At 39.6% G+C, this 14,146-nt stretch overlaps 3 protein-coding genes and 3 non-coding genes across 7 annotated transcripts; 4 read left to right on the plus strand and 2 right to left on the minus strand.

Annotated features, from left to right (window-relative positions):
• Window positions 1-1,689: 1,689 nt before the first annotated feature.
• LOC114821890 (small nucleolar RNA Z43) lies at window positions 1,690-1,787 on the plus strand. The gene has a single exon (XR_003769727.1). It is a non-coding gene; the product is annotated as a small nucleolar RNA Z43 (small nucleolar RNA).
• Window positions 1,788-2,146: 359 nt separating this feature from the next.
• LOC114821895 (small nucleolar RNA U83) lies at window positions 2,147-2,228 on the plus strand. The gene has a single exon (XR_003769732.1). It is a non-coding gene; the product is annotated as a small nucleolar RNA U83 (small nucleolar RNA).
• A 79-nt stretch (window positions 2,229-2,307) lies between these two features.
• LOC114821886 (small nucleolar RNA snR60/Z15/Z230/Z193/J17) lies at window positions 2,308-2,396 on the plus strand. Its single transcript, XR_003769723.2, has one exon. It is a non-coding gene; the product is annotated as a small nucleolar RNA snR60/Z15/Z230/Z193/J17 (small nucleolar RNA).
• Window positions 2,397-5,256: 2,860 nt separating this feature from the next.
• On the plus strand, window positions 5,257-7,761 carry LOC103400494 (uncharacterized). Its single transcript, XM_008339152.4, has 3 exons — window positions 5,257-6,546; window positions 7,032-7,217; window positions 7,303-7,761. Exons 1-3 carry the CDS (start codon window positions 6,091-6,093, stop codon window positions 7,579-7,581), a joined length of 921 nt encoding a protein of 306 aa, XP_008337374.3. The 5' UTR covers window positions 5,257-6,090; the 3' UTR covers window positions 7,582-7,761.
• A 48-nt stretch (window positions 7,762-7,809) lies between these two features.
• On the minus strand, window positions 7,810-10,619 carry LOC103400495 (chloroplast processing peptidase). Of its 2 annotated transcripts, none has more exons than XM_029094862.2 (5): window positions 9,915-10,619; window positions 8,917-9,054; window positions 8,519-8,605; window positions 8,310-8,377; window positions 7,810-8,204 (listed from the first exon to the last, which is right to left on the minus strand). In XM_029094862.2, exons 1-5 carry the CDS (start codon window positions 10,401-10,403, stop codon window positions 8,189-8,191), a joined length of 798 nt encoding a protein of 265 aa, XP_028950695.2. In that variant the 5' UTR covers window positions 10,404-10,619; the 3' UTR covers window positions 7,810-8,188. The 2 variants fall into 2 exon arrangements, with proteins under 2 accessions (XP_028950695.2, XP_008337375.3); XM_008339153.4 differs by having other exon boundaries at window positions 7,810-8,188; window positions 9,915-10,501.
• Window positions 10,620-10,719: 100 nt separating this feature from the next.
• LOC103400496 (pentatricopeptide repeat-containing protein At5g21222-like) lies at window positions 10,720-14,030 on the minus strand. The gene is made up of 4 exons (XM_008339154.4): window positions 13,804-14,030; window positions 13,126-13,253; window positions 11,935-12,831; window positions 10,720-11,849 (listed from the first exon to the last, which is right to left on the minus strand). The coding sequence occupies exons 2-4, from the start codon at window positions 13,141-13,143 to the stop codon at window positions 10,971-10,973; spliced, it is 1,794 nt and encodes a 597-aa protein (XP_008337376.3). The 5' UTR covers window positions 13,144-13,253; window positions 13,804-14,030; the 3' UTR covers window positions 10,720-10,970.
• Between the last annotated feature and the right edge of the window lie 116 nt (window positions 14,031-14,146).

A 14,146-nucleotide genomic window follows, 5' to 3' on the forward strand; every position in this document is an offset into this window, starting at 1 on the left:
TTTAACTCAAAATTCACCCAAAAACTATATAAATACCTATATATTTGTTGAAACATCCACACAAAACTCACTTTTCTCCTACAATTCTTCCAATTTTTCTTTCTACCATCTTCCAAAACCATGTGTTTGCTCATGTATCTAGTGTTTATACATCTTTATCATGTGTTTCATATTCTTCTATAGTGTTTCATGAGTTTCATGTGTCGGTTTAGTGATTTTTCAATGTTTATCGAAATTTAAATATTTTTAGGTTAAAATGTTCATAAAATTAATTTAAGATAGTCTACATAATTTTTTTTAAAAGTTAATTTTAAAAAATGCCTAAATTAATTCTTTAATAATCTGGGGCTAAAATTTTAGGCTAGAAAGGTCAAAGCAGAAAAGTTGTTTCTAGGTTAAATAGGTTAAAACCTAAATTTTTTGGACTAAAAATTTTAGGTTTTAGGCCAAGGGTCGGAGATGGTTTAAGATCAAGTTGGTGATATATTTTTCTTATTTTCAACAACTCATGATCTCAGTGGAAACTAGACGCCGGAAGACCAAGTTCTCCCTCCAAAATAAAAATCTTTTCAAAAACTCATTCAGGTAAGTTGACGACTTTCTTTCCAAGGTGAGAGATTTTCTCTCTACGCTGAGAGTCCTTCTCAGGGTTTGTGTGAGACTTTTAGACCTAAGCATGTCCTCTTCTCTCCCCTTTCCTTCTTTTCTCCTCGCTCTATTGTTATTTCTCACAAATTTTAACTCCGGTCTGTCCAATTCCTCTATCCCCAAAGGTATTCCTCATCCTGGCTATCCTTTGGTTCGATCTTCAGCCATGTTTCCTATTGAGATCTGTGTAGAATTCCGGTGTTTACACCGACTCGGGTGTTTCCAACACCACCACAAACACCACCACTTTCTCTTTGTTATGTGCCGGTTTCGGCAGCATCGTTCGTGGGTTTCCACAAGCTTCATACTGGTAGATGGCTTTTCCCACTTGATTGTCGACTATCCCCTGCTTATGGCTATGCTCATGTAGCTTTCGGGGTTGGAGGTGGCATCTGGTGAGGTATTTCTCGGCGACGGTGGACTGGGATTCACTTGGATGGATTGGAAAGCTGATGGTGGAGATGACAGTCAGTTTCTCGACCACTGTGCAGTTCTTTAGGCCTTACTGTTTTCATGGGCTCTTTTTCTGTTTGTTTTTAGTCTTAGGCCCTTTTTTGTTTGTTAATAGGTGTTTCTTAGGCCTTATTGTGCTTGTAAATTTGTGGTGAATGTTTAATAAATTCTCCTTTTGACCTAAAAATAAAAAAAACTCATTCAGGCCTCTTCTGTTGCAAGGGCTTTATCATAGGCTGGCCTTTTGTGGAACAGTTGATGTTAGAGCCCAACTTCAACGGTCAGAGGATGAGGCGCGCATGTTATAACAAAACACCCACTTGTAGCGTACAATAATCCCAACTCAAAAGCCCCGCCCAAACGCAAAACCCTAGCCCCCAAGGCCTCCGCCACACCTCTTTATAAACACACGAACTCTTCCACTCCAAAGCACACAAAAATATCTACTCGGCCGATTAGGGTTTTCAGCTACTCTGCAATTAAGGTTTCCAGCTTCTCTGCAGTTAGGGTTTTCAGCTATTTCCATCGCCATTTATACTCTATTTTCTATTTTGTTCCCAATTTTTGTAGATTTGAATTCAAATTTTGGGGCAATGACGATTCATTGATATAAGGTCTCGTTCGTCGTAACGGCCGTTAAGGCCTTGCCGACCATCCTGCTATATCACCACCCATATTCTGAGTCCCTTTCGTTCCAAAACTCAAAAAAATTTAATCTTTTGTTCTTGATTTTCTTCAAATTAGGGTTTAATTTTAGCTAATCTCTTTTTGTTATACAAAAGATTTGTTTTTCTTGTCAGCCGATGATTAAATTAAATATTTAGACAAGCATATGTCTGAATTTCTCTATGTGGAACAACCTAATCTTCTCTATGAGGCTGATCAAAGTTTTTTTTTCCAAATTTTAGGAAGATGAATTTTGTAGTCTTTTTATTTTGTTTGAATTTTTTCTGGGCATCTTCTTTGTTGGTTTTGGATTTATAAAAATACCCACCAAATTATTTCCAAAAAAAGAAGTGAACAGGGTTTAGGATTTGACCTCGGCTGCCAATGATGATAGTACGGTTTTCGTGTAATTTATGAAAATTTGTGATTACATATATACCTACTGCCTTCCTTCTGAGGCTGATCTCTTTTTCGAAAACAATAACATACGTTTTTATGAATTTAGCCTAGATTATTTTATCGTTTGGCAATTATGAGTAGTAGGGTCGCGTGATGATTTGACGCATAGTTCAACTGAATCTCTGTGATTAAGCAAATTTCATGTCTTTCGCTCCTATCTGACGACCCTTATGATTTTTTTCTCTAGTTTTGAATATAAACTTGATATTCGTGTCAAAATTGCGCTTATTTTTTCATCCAATCGATTTTTCCCTTTTGTTTTTCCCTGTTTGCCGAGTGTGGATACGGATTATGCAAATGTTCTACTGCAACTATCCCGTATTTTGTTAAACCCCTGAGATTATCATGGTACCAAGTGCCATTGTTGTGCATTGTCCTTCATCATTGTGCTCTCATTTGTTTGCTGTGATATTTTAATTGTATTCGTAAATGCTAGCATGTCTGAGATTGTTGGTGCCGGTATTGTTTACCACTAAATGTCAATCCATTTCTTCTGCGTGGATTGCTTAGTGGACGGTGATGTTTCGTGTTTTGGTCTCTCGTTGTAATGGCCGACTACTGTGATATTGCACCAATTGTCCGAGTCCATGAAAAACCTTTAAGCGTATGCAGTTCGTCGAATGAGCTGTTTATACAAGTTTTTGTGGTTTTGACATTTTTGTATTTTGCTTCTTTCAGGTGTCACGTAATTTATCATTGATGGAATTTCACGATGGACATGTAGTAACGGTATGGGAATTTCTCCCCCTCTTTGAGCAACTTGCATACACAGTTACACAACCATATGTGGATAAAAATCTCACACGTAATGTTAATGATACATAGCTATGCAATTAATGGTGGATAAAAAACTAATACGTTTTATAGACATGATATGTTACTGAGGCTTATTCATGCAAGTCGTCCTCTCTATCGTGTAAGTTCAAAATCAATTGTAATGAATTTTGAACCAAATTTATCTAATACATATTTCCAAGTGGTGAAAACGTTTCGTGGATCATCAACCACGGCAAGTGGTCTTCATATAACTTGGAATTCCAAGTCAGCTTACAAAATCATGTGGGATAAAGTTTTGAGATTAGGTATGTCACGCATTTAGTCTTTCTAAACCTCATAAAGATTAGTTTTGAAGGGTGCGTTTGTTGCACCAGATTATTTCGAACTGGACTAGCTTTAAGGACTAGACTGGACTGGTTTAGATTAGACTAAGCTGGACTATTTAGTGAAGCGTTTAAAGTAGTGTCAGACTAAGAAACTGGACTAACAATAAATTATTATTATATTTCAATTTATTTTCTATTAAAATGAATATATGGAAAAATAAAAGGGCATAGCTCTCTGCTTCTTCTTCCTCACAAATTGCCCGTGCTCCTCTGCAACTTGGAGAATTATCGAATTTTCAATAACAAAGCTAACCCCCAATCAAAACCCAGAAAACAGAGATCCAAATTTCCAATAACAAAGAGAAAATTTTGATTATTACAAATAAAAAATACCCTAAAAAGACCCAACTAATTACTAGTGCTCCTCTCCAAGCTCGGGGGTTGTTGAATCCGATCTGAAACCCAGATCCAAATTCCAATCTTGTTTGCAACTTAAAAAATGAGACAGAGAAGATGCTTGACTGCAAATCCGCGTCGGACTTGACCAAAATCAAGGCCTCCAACAATTAATTTCATAGTGTGTTCAAGCTGTATCGGTAATTTTGAATTAAAAACCTTTGTAGGTTCAGGTTGTTCTGGGCCGTTTCAATTTGCAGAGGTTCATATCATCTGTGAAGAATAGTGGGACGAAGTAGGCGTAATCAGAGTTTCAGAGAGAGGTTAATTTCCACGACTAATGGAGAAGTGAGAAGAGAGAGAGAAACAAGGAGAAGAGATTAATCGATAGTCCAAGCTAATCCTCTACTTCAACAGGGGACTGTCTAAGGCCAGTTAAAGAGGTCCGTTGTCCGAGCGAGTCTGGGTTAATCCGATTTATTGTTAATCATAGATGCACCAAACGTAAGACATTAGTCCGACTTAAGCCAATCCTAGCTAACGAGTTCAATCAAACGCACCGTAAGAGTCTAAGAAACCTCGGACTTCGAAATAAAAAGACAAAAGAGGGTCATCTAAATCGGAATTGGATCCTCGCCGGATCTAATTGCTGGGGATCCTAGGGATCAACTCACGTGGGCCGTTGATCAACAATCGTACGGTCACAATTAAATGTTTTAAAAGTAAAATAGTCTCGTTTTGCATGAAAAATATATAAAAAAAAAATTATGACCGCACAATTTTTGATCAGCGGTCCATATGAGTTGATCCCTAGGATCCCCATGAATTAGATCCGGCGAGGATCCAATTCCATCTAAATCTGATAGGGACATCACATATTAATGGCGTCAATCAGTACCAACCACTCGGACAGCGTCACTTCGTGCGCGCCAAACGTAACACTGTCATAATACTAACCCTGTCAAAAATTCACATGGTTAACGCGGGTAGCTAGAGTAACGGATGACTAAAAAATGGAGGCAGATTCTCCGCCCTTCCACTTCTTGTGCTCTTTTGTTTGGGTGGTTACGGTTAAGTTATGTTAACATTTTATATTACTATTTTTTTTTGTCTTATTATCTCTATAAAAAAATATATAAAATGTTGACGTGGCTTAACCGTGACCACACAAAACTGGAGGGCACGGGAAGTGGAGGGCAGAGAATCTACCACGCCGACACTTGATTACCAAAGCTGCAGCTTCGGCACCTCTGAACCTAAATCCAAAGCTCACTATATATGCTAACATTCCTCTGACTCCTCCCTCCACCCCAACTTCGTATGTAGCTCTCACTAGAGAAATTTTTCAATGTGATTGATACACGGAATGGTACACCACATGTCATTATACAAATAGTGAGATACTGTGTTAAAAAGTTAATAACTTAAAAATTAAAATTTTCCACTATTTCTATTAAAACACGTGATGTATTATTCGTGTAATCAAAATTTTCTCCACTCTCTAACCAACAAAATATGTGGTTATTCAACTTATTCTGCGGTAGTGGAAGTGCTCTGCTTTACTCAGTGTGCCCACTTCACTAAAACGCCACGCTCTAGAGAGAGAGAGAGAGAGGGAGAGAGAGAGAGAGAGGAGAAAAACACACCGAAAGTCCCTTGAGATCCCTCAGTTTCTGAACCCCCAAAGGCACAAACTTTTCTGTTCATTTTTTGCTCTTTCGTCTTCTTTCTAATTCTGCCATTTCAGTCTGTTTTTCCACCAACCCAGTTGAATTACGAGCAACCTGACGAAAACCCAGATCAAATTTCATGAAAGGGTTTTGAATTTCCATCTGGGCCTAATCGAATTCAGTTTCTGAGCCGAAAGATACTAGTTTTCTGTTTGATTTGATCAGTTTGCTATTCGTCTTCTTTCCAATTCTGGTATTTTTTTTTTGTTTTAATCAAAACCCAAATCAAATTTCCGATTAGCTTCCAAATTTCCACCTGGGTCTAATCAAATTTAACATTTTCCACCAAAATCTCGGTTTTTTCTGAGCCAAAAGGCTTACTTTTTCTGTTCCATTTGCTCAGTTGTTCTTCATCTTCTTACCAATTCTGGCATTTTTCTCAGCTTTACAAGTGCCGTTTAATTAACCCAGTCAATTCACAAAACCCAAATCTAATTTCCAATAAATATTCAAAATTTCCAGCTGGGTCTGATTCATCATCTTTCACCAGTTCTGGCATTTTCATCTGTTTAATCAAAATCCAAGCAATCTCATAAAACCCAAATAAAATTACCAAAAAAGCTTTAAAGTTTCCAACTGCGTTCTAAGCAAAATCAGTATCTTCACACATTAAATACCGCACACCCGCTGTAATTATGATGCACGCGAAATCTGACTCAGACGTGACGAGCCTATCCCCATCATCACCCAGATCACCCAAGCGCCCGGTGTACTACGTTCAAAGCCCCTCCAGGGACTCCAACGATGGCGATAAATCCTCCACAGTGCAAGCCACCCCCGCCTTCAACAGCCCCATGGAGTCCCCGTCCCACCCCTCCTACGGCCACCACTCCCGGGCCTCCTCCGCCAGTCGGGTCTCGGGCCCTTTCCGGTCCTCCAATTCCGGTCAGAAGGGTGCCCGGAAGCGCAACGACAAGGGGTGGCCGGAGTGCAATGTGATCGAGGAGGATGGAGGGCTTTATGGGAATAAAGGGATTCCGAGAAGGTGCCAGATTTGTGTTGCTCTGTTCGGATTTGTTGTGATTTTCTCTGTTTTTTGCTTAATTCTTTGGGGAGCTAGCAGGCCGTACAAGGCAAGGGTTTCTGTTAAGGTATGTTCGGTTGATTATTTTAATGATTTTTGGGTAAAGTAATCTTTTGGGAATGTGTGTTATTAGTTAGGTTAGTGAACTTGGGACCTGGCAAGAGCTAGTGAACTCTCCCCGTTGGGGTTTTTTTATGTTGTATATTTTCTTGGGTCTATCTCTCTCAACATTTGACGGAAGACGATTGAGATAGGAATAGATTTAGAGATATAGACACAATGGAAAATAATCTCTCGATTTAGAGAGGGAACCAAAGTTTTTATTAGGAAAATATTTCCGCGCAACCTTTTTCTTCTCGTGTGCACAATTGTTTATTTGTACCTTGATTTATTTAATTCAGTGGTCAAAATCAAATAGGGGCGGGCATGAAGAGAAAAGGGATATGCCGAGATCACTTTTATTTTTCTTTTGCTGATTTTACTGTCTAATGGTAACTACTTATGTTTCAAATAATCTTCAATGTAAGTGTTTTCGAAACCCTTTTCCTACAGAGCTTGGCTGTCCATAATTTTTATTTCGGGGAAGGATCGGACATGACTGGTGTGCCTACAAAGATGCTGACAATGAACTGTTCAGTGAGGATGACTGTGTACAACCCAGCTACGTTCTTCGGTATCCATGTCAGCTCCACGCCGATTAAACTGATGTATTCAGAGATCGCAGTTGCAACTGGTCAGGTAAGAATTCATACATTTGGGGTGTGATTTGATAACCTGCGCTAACTTCTTCACCTTGTGCTTATTGGTTGCAAATTCGATGCAGTTGAAGAAATACTACCAACCAAGAAAGAGTTACCGGAATGTGACCGTGAACCTCCAAGGGATCAAGGTTCCTTTATACGGGGCTGGGGCAAGCTTAGCAGTATCTGATAACAACGGAGGAGTTCCCATGATGCTCGTGTTTGAAGTCCGGTCGCGAGGGAATGTGGTGGGGAGGCTGGTGAGATCAAAGCACCGAAGGCACGTATCTTGCACCATGGAAGTCGGCTCTCATAGTAGCACACCCATCAAGTTAAAAACGAGTTCATGTACTTATAAATGAGCACTGAAGGCGAACCTCTCCGTCTTGTTTGCGCAGTTTCTTCATGGAACGAGCACAGTTTATTACAGTTATAATGGTTATCGGAGTGTGATGGAAGTTAAATTATATGACTGTTGGATCGACGATATCCATCTTATATGACAGTTGATAAGTTAAAAGAATTTTGCTTTTTGTGTCCAAGTTATTCGTTTATGTATTTTGAAAGTAAAGCTGGAGTGACAGAGCAGATTTTGAAATGAGATTAAGTTACGTAAATCAAGCGTCGATTAACAATGTACACTAATTATAATGAACTAGGGCCTTCCAAAAATTTGCCCGTATGCGTGTTTCTTTAGAACAGAGATGTTACCTGAGATCCAAGGCAAAAAATGAAACAATTTCAAGTGACGAGCCAGAAGAAACTTCGTACGGTTACTAATTCAATGATACACCTTCCATTAGCTGAGACGCTGGAATGCCTTCCTGACCTTCCTTTAGCTGAGACGTTGGAATACTCTCCGGCTTGTCAGCAGCACAGCCCGTCTCATGAACTGTGGCACCGATCCTCTTTGGTGGCCAATACCGAAACAGGGATCTTCCTAAAATATTCTTGGTTGGCAATGGACCCCTAAACATTTTCAAAACTTGAACAAGCAATCAACCGGAGGAACTAAAAGATAAGAGGTAAATCAAGGGTCTTAAAACTAAACATATCTCGCATTTCTGCACTTGGGTTTTAGAAACATTACCATACGTGTGAGTCGTAGCTGTTGTTTCGATTGTCACCCATCACGAAAACTGAGTTCTCTGGCACACGCTGTGCAACATAAACACGAATAAAAAGATGCAAGGGTTACATTCTTTTATAAAAGATCTAAAACATGGAAACCACCATATCACCTCAAATAAATAAAATTAAAAGGTATGGGTAGATAAAATGTCATAACATATTTCTTACAATAGGAGTCATATTATATGCAGGTGGTTCAAGGATGAATTTTTCATTTCTCTCCACTCCATTTACTATGAGCTTCCCATTGCGCACCTGCAAACAGTCATCGGTTTTTGTAGTTAGGTTCCTAAAATTTAGATATCAACAACGACAGATAAAAGACAACTTTCTAGACAGACATACAGAAACCGTCACTGTATATTATAAATCTACTAACTTTCAAAGCAAATCGGAATTAAATTTGCATATCTAGATTGCATAGCACTCGTTCTCGACAAAATCTTAATTTAGATTTCTCGTCATACAGTAGAGAATGTATACTGGTCTCATAAACCTCTTGGTCGACATAGGGAAAACAGAAAGTACCACCACCATATTATGACATGCAAAAATGCCAGTCTCACCTCTACAGTATCACCTTCCTTGGCAACAATTCGTTTAATGAAGACATCGTCTTCAGTATATCCTACTTGCTGGAGAACTGGTGGACTTTTAAAGATAACTACATCATTGGCACATGGCTTTCTGAGATAATATGAAACCTGACAATTTTAAGCAGAAGATACGTTATCATTGATGAACAAACAAAATCGCATACATGTTGGATATCCCACATCGGTGAGTGAAAAAAGAAAGAAAGAATTTAAGTATGATCACCCCACTCTAACTAATACCGAGGCCTTTTTGTGATAAAACCCCACACCTTATGGATTAGGCAGGTGGTAATTATCAAGTTGGGGACAGTATCGATGTTGTTGGGGTGGGCCAAAAATCTAACAATACAAGTGCACACAAATCTGATCAATCTAGCTTGAAATTAGCTTAATGAGAAACCTGTCACTGTGTATAAAATGCCTTTCCACTATGTTCTCAATTGCCTATGTGCCCCGGAAGCTTTTTTTCTTGCAAAACCTCGCGCCCCTGAAAGTTTAACCCTCATGTGTCATCCCCTTCTTTATCATCCTGCTTATGTAACCTCACCCTCTCAACATTGCATGTCAAGAAAATGGTAACTCCGTTTTTCCCCAGGTAGTACAAGGCCCCTGAAAGTTTAACCCTCATCTGTCATCCCCTTCTTTATCATCTTTCTTATGTAACCTCACCCTCTCAAACATTGCATATCAAGAAAATGGTAACTCCGTTTTTCCCCGGGTAGTACAAGACCGATGCATAAACTGGTCATCCAAATTCAATGATTCCATCCAAATTCTAATTTCCGAAATCCTAATTGTAATCACTAATTAAGTTCAAACTCAAGCTTCATATAAATATGTAGCTAAGTAGCAATGTTGCCATTACAATTCAGACTTCTAAAGCGAAACCAATAGGTTTAAAACCTCAGCAAAAAGAAACCATACAGCATAAGCAATACATTCACCAGAAAAATAAATAAAAATCTGACCTTTTCTGCTACAATTCGATCTCCCACGTCCAAAGTAGGATACATTGACAACGAAGGAATGAACCTCGGCTCAGCTATGAAACTCCGAAACGCCAGGGACACTGCAATCGCCGCAAACACCGTTTTTGCATCGCCGGAAGTGATACTGATCCATTCCGGAAAAGGCCCACTCTTCTTCTCCACCTGCTCATCATCCCCTCCGCCATCACCACCGCCTCCTCCGCCACCATCACCACCCCCACTGCCCAAAACCGCCTTCGTTTCGTCGCCGGAGTCCTCCAGAGCATTGCAAGCAAGTTTTCTGAGATGGGTTTTACAATTTGGGAGCTTAAATCGTCGAAAGTTAAGGGCTTTGAAGTTGGTTTTTGAAATTGGGTGGAGATTGAGGACTTTGAAATTAGGGGTTTGGATTTGGGTGGATGAATGGGTAGGGTTGAAGTTAGGGTTTTGGAGGGAAGGTGACGGAGGGAAGACGTGTAGAGAGAGCATCTCTCTTTTTGTTTCAAAGCTAGCTACTCATTCAAACCAATCTCTGCAGATTTCGTAGCTTTTGGGTAATCTTCTTTTCTTTTTTCTTTCGGATTTTTAATTTTTGTTTTGGGTTTGGAAAATTTTGATCCTGCTACCTGTACATAATTGGCTCCCTTCGTGTTTGTGGGTCCTACGGCAGTGTAAAACGAGTTTTTGACCCTAACTAGTATTATTGGAGATGCTCTAAGTCTGTACCTGTTATTTTTTCGTTTGTTACATGGGTTGATTTGTTTTTGTAGTAGCTTCTGTCTGTGCAGTATGTTACTAGGTTGCATTTAGATATCCAGATGTAGACTTTTTGCCTTGAATTAAGAACACATATGGTATATGTTACACATCTCATGTAGCAAATTACACTATTTCAGAACCAAATTCATCAGCAACACCAGTAGGAATGGAAGTATATATGTGCTGTAACACAATCAGCTGATTAGCAAAAGAATCATCCCCACTCTTGAATTCAAGAGTCAGAACCAAGGAATCCTCCCGATCACCTCGACCGCCTTTGTTTCCTCGTTTATATATTTACACCACCGGACATGTATGTACGAAATGCCTGAACATCCCAACTTGACACTGAAACTGCCTTCTACATATAATCAGTGGCTGCTGGACTTTAAGCGCGGGCGATGTAGTATGCGTAAGACACATGGTTTTGGTAGCACTGTGCTGCATACTTTCGGCTGAAAACTCAAACCCTCTCACAAGCATATGACCTCGTATGTTGGCAGCAGAACCGCCGTTATCAGAAACTACTACTCCAGGTATCTGCAAAACATTAGGATAAGAAGTACTTAAGTTTTGTTTCCTACTAATGATCTCCAAGCTCTGATCAGGTATCTTGTCCCTCCTATTTTCTTTGCCCGAATCATTTAAGACTCTCATAGCTTCGGTCACTAAGCCTATCGCACGCCAAGCTTCAGCCACGAGCTGGATAGTCCTCTTAGTAGGATGAACTCCCTTCTCTTCCATTATATTGAGTAAATCTTCTGCTAGCCATGGTTGCCTAGCCTCTCCATATCCCCATATAAGGGTTTCAAAAGTTTTCAAATTCGGGGTGATTCCCATTTCGCACATTTTCTCATAGACACTCCAAGCATGCTCCATTTTTCCAGCAGTGCACCACCCGCTTATGATGGTTGTGAAGATTACAACATTTGGGTACACGCCATATTTTCCCATGGATGTCATAAGTGACTCGGCCTTCTCAGGCTCACCGGCACGCACATAGCCTTTTGCAAGAATGCTGAATGCATGGATGTCAGGTTCTACGTCGGATTTTATCATGTCATTGAAGACCTCCTGGCATTTTTCCATGAGTCCTGCTGAGCTCCATCCATCCATTATGGTGCTAAATGTTATTACATCTGGTTTTATTCCAAATTCTTCCATCGACGTTAGTACCTGTGAAGTTAAGCTCTTTATGTAAGTAAAATTTCTGTGAGAAAGTGAGAAACTGAGTGCTAAAGCATCAAAGGTAAAAACTCACCTCGTCAACTCCATCAGTATCGGTAATGTCCAGAAATCCCTTGATAAGAGAGTTAAAAACAACAAGATTCGGCTGCACGCCGAGATCCTTCATTCTGTATACAAACCTCAAGGCATCTGTCATGCTACCTTCTTTACAGTAGCCATTTACAATGATGCCGCAAGTTCGCTCGTTGGGGTTAACTTTGTTGTTCTGCATCTCGAACATCAGCCTTTCAGCCATATATGTCTCTCCATTCTCGGCATAAGCCCTTGCCAACGTGTTGTAAGTGACTACATCGGGTTGAATACCAGATGCAACCATCTTATACACCACATTCCAGGCTTGATTCATTTTCCCCTCGCTACACCAGGCTCTAACAATAATATTATACGTCCTGTCATTCGGTTTTGTATTCTCATCCTGCAACATAAGCTCTAGCAGTTTTAAGGCTTCTTCAGGCTTACCGACAATTCCATACCCTTTGATAAGAGTGTTAAAAGTGCTGGTTGTGGGCTTACATCCACTCTCCTCCATTTTCTGAAAGATTTTCATGGCATCGTCGATATTTCCAGACTCAGAGGAAGCATTGATCATGGCATTAAAAAGTATTGAATCGGGCTTCATACCATTCTCCTCCACTTGAGAGAGGAGCGAGGGAATAGACTTGAAACGCCTCAGGCGCGTCAAGGCAGCTACAAGAGTTGTGTATGTTATAAGAGTTGGCCTGTGTCCTTCTTCTACTAAACTCTTGAAAACGGAATGGGCCTCATGAGGCTTCCTTTTTGCAATCAAAGCATTCATCAATTTCGTTCTTGAACGAACAACTTGGCAACTACTCTTGCCCAAACATACAAGGCAGCGGGATTGGATCCCTGAATCTACCGGAGTTGATCCCTTCTTGAACGAATGTGGCTCCTAGGTAGTTCACATTGATCAGAATTAGATCATTTACCATGTTTAATTAACCACACACACGCATAAACTACGCCTAATGTACATCAACAAAGGTTTACGAAAGAACAACGCATTGTCAGCCTAATTAGTAGTGCAGATTAAGGAAGAAACAGAATGCACATTGATTGAACCATAAACTTACATAAGCTGCAACATATCAAGCAAACATACTACATTCAAGCAAACTGACTACTACGCTAATACGATATGATACCGCGAGTAAAGATGGTTCGTTGCCTCCAACGGAATCGTTACCTCTTGGAGTCTACCCATGAGCTGAGCCCCTAACAGCTCCAAACTCTCCCAGTTCTTTTCTCCACTGCTTCCTCAATTTCGCAAGTAACTTCCTTGATCAAATTCAGATTTTGATTTCCAGTCCATACCTGTAAAGGCCAAGTTTAAGGCATGAACATTCGCTGTATCGGAAATTTCCATAGATTTTGAGACATCCACTTTCTAATCGATATATACCACAGCAGGCAGGGAAGAGGGAACAGTAACCAAAAATTCAGTTAACAAGAACCATTTTCATGAAATGAAAGTCCTAAATTCGAAATCTCAAACGCAACAGGCTTGTAGTTCAATTGATTAAGAACAATCATTTCTGTAGTTGAGGTCTCAAGTTCAATTTCCGCTCCAAAAAACGCTTATATATAAAATAAATAAACCCAATCAATCCAACGAAAGAAAAACAAAAATGGGGAAAAGAATCCAGCCCAAACATCCAAACCCACATCTTTCAAAAATCAAATATTCATGCAATTAAAAGGGTTTCTGAAAACCATCATAGTTATCTTAACCAATGCTTAAGGACATTAATAGTTCAATTTGAGCTCTCCACACAGCAACTAAGTAAAACTCAAAGCTACAAACTTTAAAACAAAAAATTAAACATATTAGAAATCCAATTAACTAAAATAATTAAGCATTTACCTATTGAGCTGACAGTGGCAGAGGTTGGAGAGGGAGGTGGAGCTGCATGGTTGGCTGCTAAATGTGCATGTAAGCCTGTGTAAAAGTGGAAGGGCTGGAATTGTAGTCTAGCGGTGTGAGTGTTGTGGCATCCACTGCAGATTCTTATCCACAAATATTAGTGAGAAATTCTGGATAAAATTTTGAGGATGTTAAAGCATGGACAAATATATTAGAAATTTATAATTTATTTATTTAGTGGTTGAAATTACAAGGACCACAATATTGGAGGCAGATTCTCTATCCTCCCACTTTCCGTGCCTTCTGTTTGTATGATCACACTTAAGCCACGTCAACATTTTAT

This window comes from Malus domestica, chromosome 15, assembly GCF_042453785.1.
Source record: "Malus domestica chromosome 15, GDT2T_hap1".
Lineage (NCBI taxonomy): Eukaryota > Viridiplantae > Streptophyta > Magnoliopsida > Rosales > Rosaceae > Malus > Malus domestica.